At 49.9% G+C, this 20,107-nt stretch overlaps 1 protein-coding gene across 1 annotated transcript in view; it reads right to left on the bottom strand.

Annotated features, from left to right (window-relative positions):
* The window catches only part of LOC138278948 (E3 ubiquitin-protein ligase TRIM15-like), a 157,687-nt gene that overhangs the window by 127,444 nt on the left and 10,136 nt on the right, over window positions 1-20,107 (bottom strand). The window contains exon 4 of the mRNA XM_069219362.1: window positions 11,381-11,403. Within this exon, the coding sequence (XP_069075463.1) occupies window positions 11,381-11,403 (23 nt within the window). The remainder of the gene's footprint in view (window positions 1-11,380; window positions 11,404-20,107) is intronic.

The following is a 20,107-nucleotide window of genomic DNA, read 5'->3' as shown; positions in this document are numbered from 1 at the left end:
CCTGGTGCAAGGTGTAAGTACCCCTTGGTACTCACTACAAGCCAGTCCAGCCTCCTACACCTTCTGCCAAGGAATCGACTGCTGACCGCGCTGGAAGCCTGCAAAACTGCAACAAAGTAGCTAAGACGACTACTGCGACCTTGTAACGCTGATCCTGCCGCCTTCTCGACTGTTTTCCTGGTGGTGCATCCTGTGGGGGTAGTCTGCCTCCTCTCTGCATCAGAAGCTGCGACGAAATCTCCCGTGGGTCGACGGAATCGTCCCCCTGCAACCGCAGGCACCAAAAAGCTGCATCACCGGTCCCTTGGGTCTCCGCTCACGACGACGAGCGAGGTCCCTCGAATCCAGCAACACTGTCCAAGTGACCCCCACGGTCCAGTGACTCTTCAGTCCAAGTTTGGTGGAGGTAAGTCCTTGCCTCCCCACGCCAGACTGCATTGTTGGAAACCGCGACTTTTGCAACTTCTCCGGCCTCTGTGCACTTCCGGCGGAAATCCTTTGTGCACAGCCAAGCCTGGGTCCACGGCACTGTAACCTGCATTGCACGACTTTCTAAGTTGGTCTCCAGCGACGTGGGACTCCTTTGTGCAACTTCGGGTGAGCACCGTTTCACTCTTCTTCGTAGTGCCTGTTCTGGCACTTCTGCGGGTGCTGCCTGCTTCTGAGAGGGCTCCTTGTCTTGCTCGGCATCCCCTCTGTCCCCAGACGAAATTGGCGACATCCTGGTCCATCCTGGGCTACAGCAGCATCCAAAAACGCTAACTGCACGACTTGCAGCTAGCAAGTCTTGTTGGCGTCCTTTCGGCGGGAAAACACTTCTGCACGACTCTCCACGGCGTGGGGGATCCATCCTCCAAAGGGGAAGTCTCTAGCCCTTGTCGTTCCTGCAGAATCCTCAGCTTCTTCAGTCCAGTAGAAGCTTCCTTGCACCCACAGCTGGCATTTCCTGGGCATCTGTCCATCTCCGACTTGCTTGTGACTTTTGGACTTGGTCCCCTTGTTCCACAGGTACCCTCGACTGGAAATCCATTGTTGTTGCATTGCTGGTTTGTGTCTTTCCTGCAGAATTCCCCTATCACGACTTCTATGTCCTTTGGGGAACTTTAGTGCACTTTGCACTCACTTTTCAGGGTCTTGGGGTGGGGTATTTTTCTAACCCTTACTATTTTCTAATAGTCCCAGCGACCCTCTACAAGGTCACATAGGTTTGGGGTCCATTCGTGGTTCGCATTCCACTTTTGGAGTATATGGTTTGTGTTGCCCCTATCCCTATGTGTTTCCATTGCATCCTATTGTAACTATACATTGTTTGCACTGTTTTCTAAGACTATACTGCATATTTTTTGTATTGTGTACATACACCTTGTGTATATTTGCTATCCTCATACTGAGGGTACTCACTGAGATACTTTTGGCATATTGTCATAAAAATAAAGTACCTTTATTTTTAGTATATCTGTGTATTGTGTTTTCTTATGATATTGTGCATATGGCATTAGTGGTACTGTAGTAGCTTCACACGTCTCCTAGTTCAGCCTAAGCTGCTCTGCTAAGCTACCATTATCTATCAGCCTAAGCTGCTAGACACCCTATACACTAATAAGGGATAACTGGGCCTGGTGCAAGGTGTAAGTAACCCTTGGTACTCACTACAAGCCAGTCCAGCCTCCTACATAACCCCTGAGGATGCTGTGGACTGAAGGGAAGTCGTGAGGGATGAAAAAAGGTTTCTTCCCGCCAAAAGCAGATCTGAGGAACAGAGTTGGGTTTATGAGGACTGGGGAGCCCTTTGAGGACTGCAGCGATATCACAAAAGAATGAGTAAAAATAAAAGTAGGCAAAAATTGAAAAAGTATTCAGAGGAATTAATATCCACATTAAAGGAACTATATTTGACAATCAGCGGAAGAGTGCAGAAACTTTAGAGTTGTAGTTTTTTTAGAATGGGCATTGGACTTATTTTTTTTTTTTTAACATGTTTTTATTGAGTTTTCAAGAGAGCCATACATTGCATTGCATACAAATGTCAACAATAGTAGGATGTTTTTGATTACAGTAACTCGCTGGGCTCTCACTGATTAAAGTTAACAAACAACTAAGAACTTTCGTACACTTCCAGGTCTGTACAATATGATCAAAATTTTCGGGTTTTGCCGAAGCAGATGTTTAGGGCCCTCTATTGTGTGAATGCTTCATTACCGCTTAAGGTGGGGGCCCCTGCCTCCGCGCAGGGAGGGGTAAAGGGAGGGGGGGTGGCGCGGTACACCATGGCACCAGTGTCTATTGATTGGGCGTGGTGGCCTGTGTGTGCTGCTTGACATGTGTGGGCTTGGGGGTTTGGTGTGCTGACAGTAGGGACGAGGCGTTGTTGACAGGTGTGATTGCATCCCCCGGTGTAGTGCCGCGTTACAGCCGGATCCAAGCCCGCGGCCGTCTAGGTGATCGCGGCTATCTACGGTTCAAGGGGGTCTTTCATTGTTTTTTGCCTCTAGTCTGGAGACTAAAGTGCCCCAAGTTTCGCAGCCCGCTTGTCGCAGTCCCCTTCGCGCCAGGTTCATTAGCACCTGGTGTTCAGCACGGGCCCAACGCAGCGTGAGGATGAGCCAGGCTTTTAGTTCGGGTGCATTGGGGGCGTTCCAGTTCATGGCTATCAGTCTTTTGTACATTGCATAAGCTAGATCTACGAACCTGTGCAAATGTTTGTTTCTTTTCGTCCTTGTCCTGAGGCCAAGTAGGCAGGATTTGGGATTCGCGTCCAGGTTGAGACCCGTCATTTCTGATAATGCCAAGACCACCCCAGCCCATTCCCCTTGTAACCGCGGGCACTCCCAAACCATGTGGTAAAACTGTGCTGCTGGTGTTTTGCATCTGGGGCAAGCTGGGTCCGTCCCGGGGAACATACATTTAATCCTGGCTGGCACCAAATATGTCTGATGTAAGTAATTAAACTGTGTGTATCGGAATCTGGGGTTTCTTGAGACCTCACGTGTGTGACTCAGGGCTTTTGGCCATTCTGCCCCTAAGATCGGGGTAGGCAATACGGCGTTCCACCTCTCCCAAGCTTTTTGCAGATTGGATTCCTGGGGTTTGCTCAGAAGTTTATATGAATTTGAGACTGCTTTTTCTTGGGTGTCACAGCTCAGCATATGGTGCAGGGTAGCTGAGGTATTTGGCTCTAGGTCTCCAGACGCCCATGTTTTTCTAATGGCATGGCATATAGCGTGGTATGCCAGGAATTGCCCCAGCCTGATCTCTGTGAGGGCCTGTATGGCTTCAAAGGACATTAATTTTCCTTCCTCAAAGCAATCTCCCACTGTGTTTATGCCCGCATCTATCCAGATTGTGGGCGAATGTGATCCGGCTCCCACCCACCCGGGGAGCCGTTCTAGTGGGAGAAGCGGTGAGTAGGGGAGTTTTTTGGCATCTTTTTGGATATACTTCTTCCAGCATGCGTGTGCCGCTGCCATCAGTGGGTTTTCGCGTGTGCTTTTAGTTTGCTTATCCATAAGCCACACAAGCAGGGGGACTCCCTGAAGTCGGGATTTCAGCCAAGTAGCTTCCGCTGAGCTGGGTCTATGGATCCAATTTAAGATCCACTGCAACTGTGCGGCCGCGAAATAAAGCTCGAAGTTTGGGGCACCCAGCCCGCCTGCAGCCACCGGATGATGTAGCGTGGTGAGTGCGACCCGCCTTCTGCCCTCTCCCACACCAGTTGTAGTAGGGCAGAATTCAAACTGTTGAAAAAGCTTTTGGGAATAATGATTGGCAGGGCCGCGAAGTAGTACAACAGTCTAGGTAATATCAGCATGTTTGCTATGGCGACCTTGCCCAATGGTGAGAGTGGTAGTTTATTCCAGAAACGCACTGAGCCCTTTACAGAGGTCACCGCTCTTCCCAGATTACCATCCCTAAGGTCTTCTGCTCTGTGGTAGACGTTGACCCCTAGGTATTTAAATGTGTCAAGGCACCATTTTAGGTGGCCTGACGGGGCATTCTCTTGTTTCGCTGGGGGCCAGCTAATTAGTGAGAATATGCAGGATTTCCCCCAGTTAACTATTAAGCCCGAGATCCCTCCAAACTCAGACAGCAGTGACATCACTGGGGGCAACACCTCCTCCGCTCTGCGTATGTATATCAAGGCATCGTCTGCGTATAGTGATATGGCGTGGAAGGTGCCGCTCCTTACCACCCCCCATTCTTCTTTTTTTGCATGGACGCGTGCGGCTAGTGGTTCCATCGCTAGGGTGAATAAAAGGGGGGATATGGGGCACCCCTGTCTTGTTCCCCTGCTACTCGAGAAGCTCTCTGATATGACTCCACCCGTTTTCACCCTGGCCTGTGGGTCAGTGTTCAGAATGCGTACCCAGCGTGTACATTTTGTGCCGATACCCATTAGCTGCATGGTGGCAAACAGAAAGTCCCATTCTAGTGTATTGAACGCTTTTTCGATATCGAGTGAAATCACCGCTTCCTCAAATGCACTCGTGGGAGCGTTGCCTATTACACCTAGCAGCCTCCGAATGTTGAGGAAGGTGTTGCGTTTTGGGATAAATCTATTCTGATCTTCGTGTACCAGAGTATGCATGTAAGGAGCTAACCTGTTGGCCAGGATTTTACAGAGTATTTTGCAGTCTAGGTTTAGCAGAGATAGGGGTCTGTAAGACTTGACGTCAGTGGGGTCACGCCCCTGCTTCGGAAGGACCACTATCATTGCCTCCCTCATTGTGGGGGGCAGAATCCCATTGATCCCTGCTTCTTCGACTACTTTTAGGAGGTGTGCGTTAAGATGTGTCGCAAAGGTAGAATATTATTCTGATGGCAGGCCGTCTGCCCCTGGGGCTTTATTCCTAGGCAACTGTTCAAGGGCCTTGTTGAGTTCTCCTAGTGTGATGGGGGCCTCTAATGTCTCTCTGTCAGTGTGTGTGAGTTGGGGCAGGGAGGAGTCTGCTAAAAAAGACCCGAGCTGTTGGGGAGTGCATGATGTACGTTTAGCGTATAGTTGTGTATAATATTCCCTGAACGCATCGTTTATTTTTTCTTGCATGGTTGCTAGTGCACCTACACCTATCCCTATTGTCCCGCAGGAGCCATGCGAGTAGCCTACCCGATCTGTCGCCTTCCGCTTGTAGTCTAATCAGGTAGTATTTGTAATCATGAAGGCGTAATGTGGCGTCGGCGGTTGCGTATTCTGCACACACATCTTTTAATGACGTGTATGGTGTTTCATTGCAGGCTACTGCATTTTCTAGCGCTCCTAGTTTCTTCTCCAGCTTGCTGACCTCTGCATGGAGTGTACGTCTCACCCCCCATGTAGTAGAGATACAGTGCCCACGAATCACTACTTTGTGTGCGTCCCACTCCATTGCTCTTAAATTTGTGGTACCAGTATTTAATTCCCAATACTGTTTTAGCGCTGTTCTCAGTGTGTCTGTGAATGCTGGGTCCTGTAAGACTTCCACTTGTAGCCTCCAAGTTGGGATCACTTGACGCTTCCTGCCCCAGTCCAGAGTTATTTTAAGCGGTGAGTGGTCTGATAGTGTCTTGGCTAGGTATTCAATCCCCCTGGCTGTTGTGCAGATTTCCTGAGTACCCCACAGTAGATCTATCCTGGTGTGCACCTTATGTGGTATTGAGTAGAATGAGTATTCCGTGTGTTGTGGGTGCTTCATGCGCCATATATCATGGAGGCCCATGTCACTGGCCCATGTTGGCAATGGGCGCCTGGGACATCTGTTGGCTGTTGGGTGTGTGGGGGAGTTAGACCTGTCCAGTGCCGGGTCCAGCGTACAGTTGAAGTCTCCACCACATATGGCAGGTGTTTCGGGGTTCACTAATAATGCTGGGGTGAGCGTGCTCAGAAACTCGGGCAGCGCGCTGTTGGGGGCATATACCCCTATAAGTGATAATTGTTTGCCGTCTAATTTACCCTCCACTACCACATACCTGCCTTCCTGGTCTATCCTATATGATGTTTGGAGAAAGGGGACACTCCCTGCTATCCATATAAGGACCCCCCTCGCAAAAGTTGAGTAAGATGTGCCTACAATCTGTCCTCCCCATTTACTCCGCAGTTCTTGCAGGTCTGGGTCTCGCAGGTGGGTTTCTTGTAGGATTGCGATATGTGTGCCCTGGCGTTTAAGTCGTGCATGCACCCTGGACCTTTTGCTTTGGGTCCCGAGTCCCCTGACATTCCAGGTGACTATGTCATATTTGTGTGTATTATAGGCTGTAAGTTGGGCCATGTTCATTTTGTAAGGGTGTGTCTGGCACTCTGCCCCCCGGTAGGACCCGATCGGTTTCCCCCGCCCTCGTCGCTGCATCGGCCTGGCCCCCCACTCCCGGCCATGTATCCTGTGTTGTGAGCAGACCTGTAGTGTACAAACTAGTAATTACCCTCTTTCCCTCCCCAACTGGATCCCGTCCCCAACTGTGAACTTGCAACAAGCTACGCACCCCATTGGGGTGCGGACTGGACTGTGTCCATGTGGATATCTGCGGGGAGCAATAATACTATCCGGGTGCGGCTCATTGTGGGGGCTCGCATCCTTCTGCAGACATGGTCTACTGTGGTTTGGGGCGCTCCCAGGGCGCGGCAATCCAACCCCCTCCCAGCCGCGCACCGCCACCAATTACGCGCAGTATGAGTAAAGGAGTTATCTCCAAGAGCAGAGAAATAAGGATACATAAGTTCAGGAGATGTGACCACCCACTTCCAGTGGGACACACAAAGTTCAGTTCTACTCTCCAACTGTGGCGGCCGGTCTCGCTGGGGGGGTGGGTCGGTGACACTTGTTCAAAGTGTGTCTGCAGACCTGGGGATGAGCTCCGGGCCCCTCAGTGCATCTGTTAATGTGGAATCCGAGCTAATCGAGTCCGACTCTGAGCCTTCCTCTGGGTGGGTCCTGAGAGTCTCGAAGGAGTTCTGAGTCAGCAGCGGAGTTTCTTTCAAGGCCCTAGCTCTCTCTTCTGCAGCCTGGTCCTCCGTGGGTTGACCCCTGGGGCACCTCTTGGAGCGTTTCCGTGACAATGTCGTTGACCAGTTCTCGTGCCGGTTGCTTCATGGGGGTGGGCAATCCCCTTAGCATGCATCCACGTCCAAGCGTCCTCCGGTGAGGTGAACACGTGGGTGCGTTCATCTGTTAATACTCTTAATTTGGCGGGGAATAATAGTGCGTACTTTATATCTTGTTTACGGAGGCGTTGCTTTATTTGGGCAAAGGATTTGCGTTGTCTTTGCACTTCTTGAGTGAAGTCTGGATAAGTGTGAACAGTTGAGTCCTCGTACTTGAATGGGCCTTTGTTGCGAAACTGTTGCAGTATCGCATCCCGGTCTCTAAAATTCAGGAACCTGGCTATCAACGGTCTTGGGGGTTGGCTCGGCGCTGGGGGATGTCCGGGAATCCTGTGTGCTCTTTCCACTGAAAAGAATTTCGATGGGGCTCCATTCAGGACCTCTTTAATTAACCAGTGTTCCAGCAGAAGCTCTGAGTTTTGATCCAGTGATTTTTCAGGGAATCCGAGAAACCGTATGTTGTTATGCCGGGACCTGCCCTCCGCCTCCTCTGCTCTTCTCAGCAGTGTTTTTACCTCTGTATCCAGGCGGAGAATTTGTTTTTGGTTATCTGCTACTGTGGGGGCCAGTTCGCTTAGCGCCTCTTCCGTTGACTTCACTTTTTCGGATATTTTGCAGTGGTCTACTCTAAGAATGTTCAGATCTTGTGATACCGTGTCTATCCTGCTCTCCAATGAGGTTTTAGTGTCCATGATTGCCTGTAATACTTTCTCAAATTGTGAGGAGTGGGCCAGAAGTGTGGATTCCAGCGGCTGCAGGGTGGGCATAAGTTGTTGATCGCCAGGTGCTGGTCCATGCGTGTTCCGGTCCTGGCTTTTCGCTGATTTGGACCTCCCGGCCATTTTGTCTTGTCTGGTGTGTCCCTGTTCCTCCCACACCCGCGCGATCTCCCACGTTCCCTGGGTTGCTCGAGCAGGGGGGGGCTGTATGTCCTCACGGGTCAGCGCCGGTGTGCGCTTCAATTTTTGAGATTTCGGACCTCCTGGTGTTCTTCAAGATGGATTCTTGCTCAGGTGGGCAGAGACTACCCATCGCTAGGCCCCTCAACCAGCATGGGCGGGAGGGAGGCGGATGGTGGGGGGGCAAAGCCCTCGCGCCTCCAGTAGTTCTGCGGCTGGCGACTAATTCCAAGCACTGGATCTTCTGTTGATGTGGGGGGGAAGAGTGTCTTTCCCGTGTGTGCGCGCCAAGTGAGTTCTGGGTGCGCCCAAATACTTTAGAGCAGTCCGGCGCTTATACGGCGGGTCAGCGCCGCTTGTCATGAGACATGTCTTGGCCTGATCCAGTCCGGCCGTGCACGTGCCCCGTATATTGTGGCATCCACATCTTCCTGCGATCCCAGGGTCTTCTCCGGGGGGGGGGGGGCACGTCACTCCGCTGAGCATGAGGGAGGGGGACACCCTCAGAGGTCCCTGCCAGCTAATCATCCACTGTCCTCCGACCCCCCCACATGGGTGGGGGGGGAATCCTTGATGAGAGAGGGGGGGGCAAGGGCAGCCCAGGGCCCAGGTGAGGGCTCCCTTCCCTCTTGGTATCAGCCCCCCCAAGCCGCCGTACACCCGCTTCACTGTCTGGATCACCGGGCGGGGTTCAGATCCCCGTGTCAGGGGAAGATGGTGGCCATGACTTCCTGGAGAGGGCGCTTCTACCGTGGCCCTCAGCCGCCCTGTAGTTTCTGGGGCCGTCAACGGCAGGCGGGAGGCACAGGGGGCGGATCCCTTCTCTGTCCCCGAGTCGATGGCGCCCCGGAAGCGCCCCGCGGATTTCCTCTTGAGGCCCCTCTAGACCTCTCCGAGGGGGCACATCTTTCTGCTGGTCCGTAGATAAGGGGGGCACCCTCAGGGGTCCGTGGCCGCCAGTCCTTTGCTGCTCTCTGTCCCCCCCAAGCAGGCGGTGGGGGGGAATCTCCAGTGAGAGAGGGGGGAGGGGGGAAGCCCAGGGTAGTGCAGGGCCCAGATGTGGGCTTACTGCCCTCCCAGAGTGGGGTCCTCCCGCCGCCGCACACCCACCTCACCGTCCGTCCGACCACCTACGGAGCCGCCAGCGAGGGGAGAGAGGCTCCTGGAGCGGGTCCCTCCTCCGCACCAGGATTTCATCGCCCCAGGGGTGCCCCGCAGTTGTTTTGTGGCGAGCCCGAGACGGAGCGCTTAGTTAAGCGTCCTTCCCGGTCGCCATCTTGGCTCCTCCCCCCATTGGACTTATTTATACCTGTATTTTGGACAATTACATGGCATTGTGACTCAAGACAGGTACAAGCCCCTTTCAGTGCACAGTGTTCTTGTACACGTAGGACACCTTAATTGAACTGCGATTTTCACTTGAGCCGAGCAGTATCTTCACGTGCCATTCCTTCATGTACATCCTTTTGACACTGAATGCACATTAAATGTTGTCTCTTGTTTTTAACAAGCGCTCCACTTCACACATTTCTCATTTTTAAGAACTTTTCTTTTTTAATGCTCTCACTGAGGACTGACGTGCGGTGGATTACCCATGTGTTAGGCAAGGATATCACTATAAAAGTGGAAGTATGCTTTACATTTAAATAGCTGCTCTGAAGCCTTTCCTTTGGGAAAGCTCTTGGATTAATCACAAGTGGGTTAAAAGTGTTTCTGCAGAGCCTTCTGAACATGAAGCATCTGTGTGGAATGTACTATTCTGCATAAACCTCTGAATGTGGAATACTATGCCTGAATAACAAATGTATTGTAATATTGTAACTCAGCAACTGCATAACTTTGTCTCAGTTTGAACAACTGAAGTACCCGTCTCTCTACTCTACCCATCTTTAGAAGATTGGGATATTGGGAGCTCCCTTGAAGACAACAGAATAGCTCCAGGCTTATAATGGCTGGAATAAGCCCGAAGCTCCAACATTCCAGTGCTTGTCTTCATGTTTCTCAATTTTTACCACTAAGGGCAGAAAGTTTTAAAAGACTTATAGCCCTTCTGCCTCGGGCTATACCGGTTATTAAAGGCCCTCTCCTTTGTTCTAGGCCCTCACCTGTGGCTTGGTCCAACAACTCGGGTTCAGGGCCTTTAACACCTGGTACAGCCCTCTGCAGCGGGCAATAAGGCTATACTATCTCAGAATTATTTGCTTTCATATAGCTGCTAATTCCCAAGTAAAGCTTTGAAAATTGCGCCCACTTTCAGTTTTAGTAGTAACTTAGGGCACCATTATAACTTTGGTGGTTAGTGACCGCCAGGGCTATAGTGGGGGTAGGACCGCCAACAGGCTGGCGGTACTACCTGCCACATTTCGACCGCCATGGCAGTCCCGGCGGTCGATCTCCGCCAGGGCAGCGCGACTCTCCTTCTGCCAGCCTGTTCTTGGTGGTACACACCGCCATGGAAAAGCTGGCCAAATGGGGACTAAAGGGGTACCTGGGGGCCCCTGAACTTGGCATGGGCAGAGTGCAGGGGCCCCCAGGCATAGCCCCGACGGGTGCTACTGGTTCCGCTGCACATCAGCATTGCCGCCAGCTCTATTACGAGCCGGCAGCAATGTTGATGTGACTTTTCCGCTGGCCCAGCGGACGGTAGCACTGTTACCGTCCGGTGGCCCAGTGCTAAAGTCGAAATAGGGAGCCAGTAATACCGCCAGCACTGGTAGTGTTCTGGCTCCCGCAGCCTCAGCGGTCTTCTAGGAAGACCGCTGAGGTTGTAATGAGGCCCTTACTTCTTAGTAATAAGGCCACTCACAGTCAGATAGGCACAAGCAATACTTTAAACTAGGACATAAAACTAGGGTTGTAGCCCTTTAGTGCCCTACACAGGCTCCTTAATAAAATATGAGACAGGTTTGCAAGGTGATGCGAGGTGATTTGGTTTTTAGACAATTCCAATGATGTTTCAAAGCACTAGAGGGACATTTGAGGATTGACAGTGGGGTCAGAAGGTATTGGAGGAGGTTTTGAGTATGCTGTGATTGTGGAAACCTTGAGGTAGTTTCTGTGGACAAAAGTGATTTTTGTGGACATGAGCAAGTTTCCCTGGGCTTGGGGGTATTTTCATAAGACTGTGAGTTCGAGGAGTCTCAAGGTCGTTTTTTGAGAGCTCAAGTAATGTTTCTGAAAACCGAAAGAAGCTTTTAAAGACTGTGGATATTTTAAGGATAAGCCGAGGGGCCTCAACACTGTTGGGAAGACAGGAGAGTAGCTACGAGGTGATCTACATATAATAATTGTATGAGGTAGTACTGCTCGGGCAGCAGAGTGGATTTCTGTGAGCTCAGTACTGACATTTCCACACTACAGCCAGACCTGCTCCTTACACACTGAGAGGAGGACAATAAACCAACCTTACCTGTCCAGGGTGCTTCGAACATCCTGCAAAACAGAACAGGCAGAAGGACATCAGTTTCCACAACAGATTTTAAATTCTGGCAGAAGTTTAGGTACAATATAAGTTGTGAAATTCAAGTTCAGTTACACACATGAGAGTAGGTTCTGAATAGGGTCTCATGACACAGCACAGCTTGTGATATCACAAATGGTCCCACAAGACAGCAGAACTTTGAAATTCTGAAAGAGGGCAGATGACAGTACAATCTGATATATTCTGAATGCATCATGTATTATAGTCTAGAGTTCCTGAGATCAGACGCCAGACCTGTTATAACTCCTGCATCACTTGAGAAACAACTAGTGTCTATACTCAAAGTATACCACGCCAAAAATACTTCTAACACACTTGTATGGGATTAAATGTAAATGAACAAGGATTTTGGATAAAGCACAGGATAAGATCCTTAGGTCTCTTGTTTCAGATAGAAAGTGTCTATTTATACAAGCTGCAGCGCTAGAACTGGGTATAACCAGTACTCAGGAAAAAGCCCTTGTGTCTATATACCGTGGTGTCTTCATTTAAAACAGGCGGCTCCAAAAGCTCTCTCAGAACTGATCACACTTTAACTGGAACAATCTCAGTCATCAAACTATGTTCTATGTATAGAATCGGACTTCCCTCTGAATTGTTTCAATTTGAAGAACAAATCATGAAATGAATGGACGGAAGTAATTCTATGTTGTGACCAGTGGGGAGGATTATGCTTTTCTTCCTTCCCTTTAACCCCTACGCTGCCTTGGGCGTGGTGATCTCGTCCAAGGCACCGGTTCCCGGGTGCCTTGGACGAGATCACCTCATCCTGCACCCGGGAACCGGGGGGAGCGGTAGCGCTCCCCCCATGTGCCCCCCACCCACACACCCCGGTCGTGGATGGAAGGGGAATCCCTTCCACCCCCGACCCCCCACCTCCCCCTGTGATGTCAGCGCGCATAGCTCGCTGATTGTCACAGAGGCCTCCTCCTTCGTGCTTTGCATTTCTCTTCCGATCACGTGGGGGAGGCCCGGAGAGGCTTCAAAGGGAAGGAAAGGTATTTCCTTCCCTTTGAAGTCTCTCTCAGCGTTTCAAAAGCCAGATTGAAACGCCCACTAGACACCAGGGATTTTATATTTATTTGGAAATTGGCATAACGGAGCGACCCTTTGAGCAAGGGCCACTCCCAGGGGGGGCATTTTTTTTTTAAGGCCTTTTCTGATTTTTTGTTGTTGTTGTTTTATAGATAGTGAGCGACCCCTTAGACAAGGGTCGCTCCCCTGGAGGGGCAAATTGTATTTAGGCCATTTCTGCCGCTTTTGGGGGCAGATCGGCCAATTTTATTCTTATTAGGCCGATCTACCCCCGGGGGGGCAGAAACCTCTAGGCACCAGGGCTAATTTTTTGTGGGTTTTTTCTTGTTTGTTTTTTTAGAGATGGGGAGCAACCAATTAGGCAAGGGTCGCTTCCGTGGGGGGCAAATTGTATTTAGACCATGGGCAGATTGGCCGATTTTAGGTCAATCTGCCCCCAAGGGGGGCAGAAACAACTAGGCACCGCGGATCTTTTTTTTTGCGCCAGTGTCACGCAGGGGGAGCGACCCCGTAGGCAAGGGTCGACCCCCGGGGGCGGTTGGGGGGCATATTTATTTTAGGCCATTTCTGCCCCCTCCGGGGCCGGCTGAGCTAGAGGCCAAAATCCACAGGTAGGCACTTTGTAAAAAACACCTCTGTTTTCTGTGAAAAAATGTGATGTGTCCACGTTGTGTTTTGGGCCATTTCCTTTTGTGGGAGCTAGGCCTACCCACATAAGTGAGGTATCATTTTTAATCGGGAGACTTGGGGGAACGCTGGGTGGAAGCAAATTTGTGGCTCCTCTCAGATTCCAAAACTTTCTGTCACCGAAATGTGAGGAAAATGTGTTTTTTTAGCCAAATTTTGAGGTTTGAAAAGGATTCTGGGTAACAGAACCTGGTCAGAGCCCCACAAGTCACCCCATGTTGGATTCCCCTAGGTCTCTAGTTTTAATAAATGCACAGGTTTGGTAGGTTTGCCTAGGTGCCGGCTGAGCTAGAGGCCAGAATCTACAGGTAGGCACTTTGCAAAAAACACCTCTGTTTTCTGTCAAAAAATATGAAGTGTCCACGTTGTGTTTTTGGGCATTTCCTGTCGCGCGCGCTAGGCCTACCCACACAAGCGAGGTATGACATTTTATCGGGAGTCTTGGGGAAACATAGAATAGCAAAACAAGTGTTATTGCCCCTTGTCTTTCTCTAAATTTTTTCCTTCCAAATATAAGAGTGTGTAAAAAAAGATGTCTATTTGAGAAATGCCCTGTAATTCACATGCTAGTATGGGCACCCAGGAATTCAGAGATGTGCAAATAACCTCTGCTCCTCAACACCTTATCTTGTGCCCATTTTGGAAACACAAAGGTTTTCTTGATAGCTATTTTTCACTGTTTATATTTCAGCAAATGAATTGCTGTATACCCGGTATCGAATGAAAACCCACTGCAGGGTGCAGCTCATTTATTGGCTCTGGGTACCTAGGGTTCTTGATGAACCTACAAGCCCTATATATCCCCGCAACCAGAAGAGTCCAGCAGACGTAACTGTATATTGCTTTCAAAAATCTGACATTGCAGGAAAAAGTTACAGAGTAAAACGTAGAGAAAAATTGCTGGTTTTTTCACCTCAATTTAAATATTATTTTTTTCAGTTGTTATTTTCTTTAGGAAACCCTTGTAGGATCTACACAAATTACCCCTTGCTGAATTCAGAAGTTTGTATACTTTTCAGAAATGTTTAGGTTTCTGGGATCCAGCATTGGTTTCAGGCCCATATCTGTCACTGACTGGAAGGAGGCTGAAAGCACCAAAAATCGCAAAAATTGGGTATGTCCCAGTAAAATGCCACAATTGGCAAACCAGTGATTTTAGCACCGCAAACCCTTTGTTGATGCCATTTTCAGGGGAAAAACCACAAGCCTTCTTCTGCAGCCCCGTTTTCCCATTGTTTTTAAAAAAAAACGAAATTTTCACTGTATTTTGGCTAATCTCTTGGCCTCCTTCAGGGGAACCCACAAAGTCTGGGTGCCTCTAGAATCCCTAGAATGTTGGAAAAATAAGGACGCAAATTTGGCTTGGCTAGCTTATGTGGACAAAAAGTTATGAGAGCCTAAGTGCGAACTGCCCCAAATAGCCAAAAAAAGACCTGGCAGCGAAGGGGTTAATCAATAGCAGCCATATTCAAACTTTATGATAAACTACAAATCCCAAAAACCTTTGGGAATGGAACAGGCAAAACATCCAATCAAACATAAGCAGTAGTCCATGACCAATCAGAGCCCAGCAGAGACCCAAACAGTCCACTTTGGACCAATTGGCACTTTGCTTGCACTGTATATTCTGGTGTTCACTTGTAAACTAGTGCAGCACCGCCTCATTCCCCACTTGCACCTAATTTTAGCATACATGGAGGTTTCCAGGGATCAGCAGTCGAAAGGGGACCCCTTAGAATTCCTGCCCTGTGACGATGAATTTTATGAGGCGGTAGATGCCTTAATTTACCTGGTGGATCAAGTTGCGCGTGCCTGTACCCATATCTCTAATCCCATGAAGGAGCCCACTGCGCCCTCTAAGATCTTAGGCACCTTCCATTCTGCCCCAAATCCAGACCATGTGCCTGCCAAGCTTCCTCACAAGGATGGCGATGACTATGATGCTTCCGCTCGCCTTAAGCAAGCTTTCTTGGCTATCTACCCACACCCCAATTCCGGGTCCTACTGAACCAGCCCTGGAATTCCCATGCCCTATTTCCCCGGACACTCAAGATGATGAGTCCCCTGTGGACTCAGATGATGAGGCAGGGTCCTCCAGACCTTCGTGTCCATCCATCCCTTACTCTGCAAACCCAGAGGCCCAGGACCACGGCTTTGACATGTTTGACCCGATGAAATCCTGTGGGAGGCTGGCCTGGCTTATAGTGGGTACCTTGTGGTACTTACACCTTGTACCAGGTCCAGTTATCCATTATTAGTAGATCAGTAGTGTTCTAGCAGCTTAGGCTGATAGAGGTAGCTATAGAAGAGCAGCTTAGGCTGAACTAGGAGACATGCAAAGCTCCTACCATACCACTTATATCACTTAGCACTATATCATAAGAAACACAATACTCAGAGTTACCAAAAATAAAGGTACTTTATTTTAGTGACAATATGCAAAAAGTATCTCAGAGGATATACTCCCTTAGGAGGTAAGTAAAATACACAAAATATACACACAGACCAAAATCAGGTAAGTAAAACACATAGAAAAGTAGTGCAAACACTGTAGAACACAACAGAATGCAATAGGAGACAATAGGCCTAGGGGCAACACAAACTATATACTCCAAAAGTGGAATGCAAACCACGAATGGACCCCAGGCCTAGTGTAGTGTGTAGAGGCTCGCTAGGAGTGTAAGAAAACACAAAGGGTGTCCAAGATACCCCACCCCAAGACCCTGAAAAGTAGGGGTAAAGTTACCCTACTACCCCAGAAAGACAGTAAAGTCGAGATAGGGGATTCTGCAAAGACAACAACTGACTGCAAAGCACTGAAGATGGATTCCTGGACCTGAGGACCTGCAAAGGAAGGGGACCAAGCCCAAGAGTCACGCAAGTGTCGTGGGGGGCAGGAGCCCACTAAACTCCGGATGAAGGCGCAAAAGGGCCGCCTCCGGGTGGAAGAAGCTGAAGATTTTGCAACAACAGAAGGTGCCAGGAACTTCTCCTTTAGTCAGAAGATGTCCCACAGCATGCTGGAGGATGCAGAGTTGTTTCCATGCAGAAAGACTGCAAGCAAGCCTTGCTAGCTGCAAGAGTCGCAGTTGAAGGTTTTGGGTGCTGCCAGGGCCCAGGAAGGACCAGGATGTCGCCCCTTAGAGGAGGAGATAGAGGGGGCGCTCAGCAACAGAGAGCCCATGCTGAAGCAGGCAGCACCTGCAGGAGCACCTGAACAGGTGTTCAGGAAATCTGAGCACGGCGGTCGTCTCAGCACTACAACAGAGGGTCCAACGAAGCCGGTGGTCAACTCAGCGAGTTGAGCAATACAGGACAGAGTGCTGGGGACCTGGGCTAGGCTGTGCACAAGGGAACCCATGGAAGAGTGCACAGAAGCCCTAGCAGCTGCAGTTCACACAGTACACAGGATTACTATCTGGCGTGGGGGGGCAAGGATTTACCTCCACCAAATTTGGACAGAAGGGCCACTGGACTGTCGGGACACTTGTATCCTGCTCCTGTGTTCCAGGGACCACGCTCGTCAAGATGAGAGGGGACCCAGAGGACCGGTGTTGCAGATGTTTGGTGCCTGTGGTAGCAGGGGGAAGACTCCGTCAACCCACTGGAGATTTCTTCGGGAATTCCAGTGCAGGTGGAACGCAGACAGCCCTCAGAGCATGCACCACCAGGAAGCAGTCGAGAAAGCCGGCAGGATTAGGCGCTACAATTTTGCTGGTAGTCTTCTTGCTACTTTGTTTTGCAGGCATCCTGGAGCAGTCAGCGGTCGATCCTTGGCAGAAGTCGAAGAGAGAAGTTCAGAGGAACTCTGGTGAGCTCTTGCATTCGTTATCTGACGAGAAACCCACAGGAGAGACCCTAAATAGCCCTCAGAGGAGGATTGGCTACAGAGAAAGCTAAGCACCTATCAGGAGTGGTCTCTGACGTCACCTGCTGGCACTGGCCACTCAGATGTGTCCATTGTGCTCTCACATGTCTGCATCCAAGATGGCAGAGGTCTGGGACACACTGGAGGAACTCTGGGCACCTCCCCTTGGGAGGTGCTGGTCAGGGGAGTGGTCACTCCCCTTTCCTTTGTCCAGTTTCGTGCCAGGGCAGGGATGGGGGGATCCCTGAACCGGTGTAGACTGGCTTATGCAAGGAGGGCACTATCTGTGCCCTTCAAAGCATTTCCAGAGGCCAGGAGAGGCTACACCTCTCAGGCCCTCAACACCTATTTCCAAAGGGAGAGGGTGTAACACCCTCTCTCAGAGGAAATCCTTTGTTCTGCCTTCTTGGGACTGGGCTGCCCAGGCCCCAGGGGGGCAGAAACCTGTCTGAGGGGTTGGCAGCAGCGGTAGCTGCAGACAAAACCCAAGGGAGCTAGTTTGGCAGTACCTGGGCTCTATGCTGGAGCCCCGGGGATGCATGGAATTGTCCCCCAATACCAGAATGGTATTGGAGTGACAATTCCATGATCCTAGACATGTTACATGGCCATGTTCGGAGCTACCATTGTGACGCTACATATAGGTATTGACCTATATGTAGTGCACACGTGTAATGCTGTCCCCCCACTCACAAAGTCCGGGGAAATTGCCCTGAACAATGTGGGGGGTCCTTGGCTAGTGCCAGGGTGCCCTCACACTTAGTAACTTTGCACCTAACCTTCACTAAGTGAGGTTTAGACATATAGGTGACCTATAAGTTACTTAAGTGCAGTGTAAAATAGCTGTGAAATGAGGTGGACATTATTTCACTCAGGCTGCAGTGGCAGACCTGTGTAAGAATTGTTTGAGCTTCCTATGAGTGGCAAAAGAAATGCTGCATCCCATAGGGATCTCCTGGAACTCCAATACCCTGGGTACCTAAGTACCATATACTAGGGAATTATAAGGGTGTTCCAGTGTGCCAATGAGAATTGGTAAATTTAGTCACTAGCCTGCAGTGACAAATTTAGAAAGAAGAGAGAGCATAAACACTGAGGTTCTGGTTAGCAGAGCCTCAGTGATACAGTTAGGCACCACACAGGGAACACATACAGAGCACACTTTATTAGCACTGGGGTCCTGGCTGGCAGAATCCCAGTGACACAGGCAAAAACAAACATACATATAAGTAAAAATGGGGGTAACATGCCAGGCAGGATGGTACTTTCCTACACATCCTCTACCCTTGGTTCTCTGAGCGGGCCCCGGCAGAAAAGGTAGCCAGCTATATGGTGGGTCACCTTAGGAAGCCCCTGGAGAAAGAAGCCTGCAGCTGCTTTCGGGCGGAATGTCACTACCCTGGCTCGGAGGGTAAAGTCACCCTGACTCATGACATTGACTCCAGAATGGCCACTTCCCTGGCAAAATTCTTAAAAAACCCGAAATATACCATATTCCATTCCTGGAGGGCTTGTCAGGATAAGCTTTTGAATACTATTGCCCCCCTTACCAAGATCCTTGATACGAGTGAAGACTCCAAGGCCACAAGTGCCCTTATTTCACCAGAGGCCCTTTCAGAGTGGGACCAGCATGCTATCATCTTCTTAGGTAATGCCAATTGCACGCTGTACACACAGTGCTGCCGTTCCCTGTTGATTAAGGTTACCCAAAGCACCGGGACAATGCGACCTCGGAGGCGGGGCTTATCGCCCAAGGGGACCCTTTATCAAAGACTTGGGCAAGTCTGTGAACACCTTCTTCTCCACAGACTAGGCCAGGTCCTCCATAAAGTCTTTAACTCTTGGGTTTTCCAAAGGGCCAGTCATGGTGGAGGCCGCTTGGTCAGCCACGCACTTTCCCAATACCCTTCTAGCGGAAAGACTCCAGACGAGGCTCCTTTCAGGACAAGACCAGATTCACCAACTTCTACCCAACCAGAGGGCAACATATCCAGGGCAGAGGATTCAAAGGGAGCTCAGATTCCTACAGTTCCGCTGAGTGCTCATCCTTCCTCTCTTATAAAAGTGGGCTCAGACAGGGGGGGGTTCCTTCAGGCCTGGAGATCCTTTACAGCAAATGCTTGGGTTTTACAAATGGCCCAAGATTTCCAAATAAAATTCTATGTTTTCCCTCATCAGGAACCATGGCCTCGTCCCCTTTAGTTTTTCTCCAGAGAGGCAGCCCTCATGGAGGAGGACGTCTCTTCCCTACTGGACAAAGAGGCTGGTCCCCCGATGGCCCCACATCCCCATGGGTTAATCAGTAACATTTTTTTGGTGGACAAAAGCAATGAAGGACAAAGCTCAGTCATCAACTAATGAGAATTCAATGAAAGGCTTGTCTACCGTGATTTCAAGATGGTGGGGATCCACTTCCTCAAAGATGTGTTAGTCCCTCAGACTGGTTGGTCCTCTTGGACCTCAAAAATGCATAACCATTGATCCAATTTGAAGGTTCCCCCAGTATGTTTGATGCCAACAAACGTTCAAATTTTCCACTCTGTCTCTTATGCCCCTAGTGCTTCATAAAGGTTCTTAAACCGGTCGTGAGACATCTAAGGGCTCAGGGAATACGCCTTATCATCCACCTCGATGACATGCTGATAATGGGTCAATGTCCACGTCATCTCTCTCCAACTTCAAACATTCATTAACCTTCTGAAGGGGGTAGGCTTTGTGATAAACGAGAAAAAGTCACTCCTGATTCCTTCCCAGAGAGCAACTTTCCTGAGCTTCATCATGGACTCTACTACGACTGTCCACAGCCTTCCATCCCAGAAGGTGGCGAAGATTCAACACAAGTTGAGGAAGACCCTAGCCAAACCTCACACCTTGCTGAGGCAGATCACTTGCCTGGTTGGCTGCCTGTTGTCGTCCATCTAGGCCATCCTTCCAGGGCCCCTCCATAACTGAACCTTACAGAGGTTAAAGACTTCTCATTTGAAGAAAGAACTAACTTACTCCCAACTGGTGTCTCTCTCAGATGGTGTGCTGGCAGAAATCAGCTGTGGCTGTCCCACAAGGAA

The sequence above is a fragment of the Pleurodeles waltl genome, chromosome 2_2 (genome assembly GCF_031143425.1).
Source record: "Pleurodeles waltl isolate 20211129_DDA chromosome 2_2, aPleWal1.hap1.20221129, whole genome shotgun sequence".
In the NCBI taxonomy this organism is placed as follows: domain Eukaryota; kingdom Metazoa; phylum Chordata; class Amphibia; order Caudata; family Salamandridae; genus Pleurodeles; species Pleurodeles waltl.
Note: the sequence above shows the minus strand (reverse complement) of the source record. Positions and strands in the feature narration are given on the sequence as shown.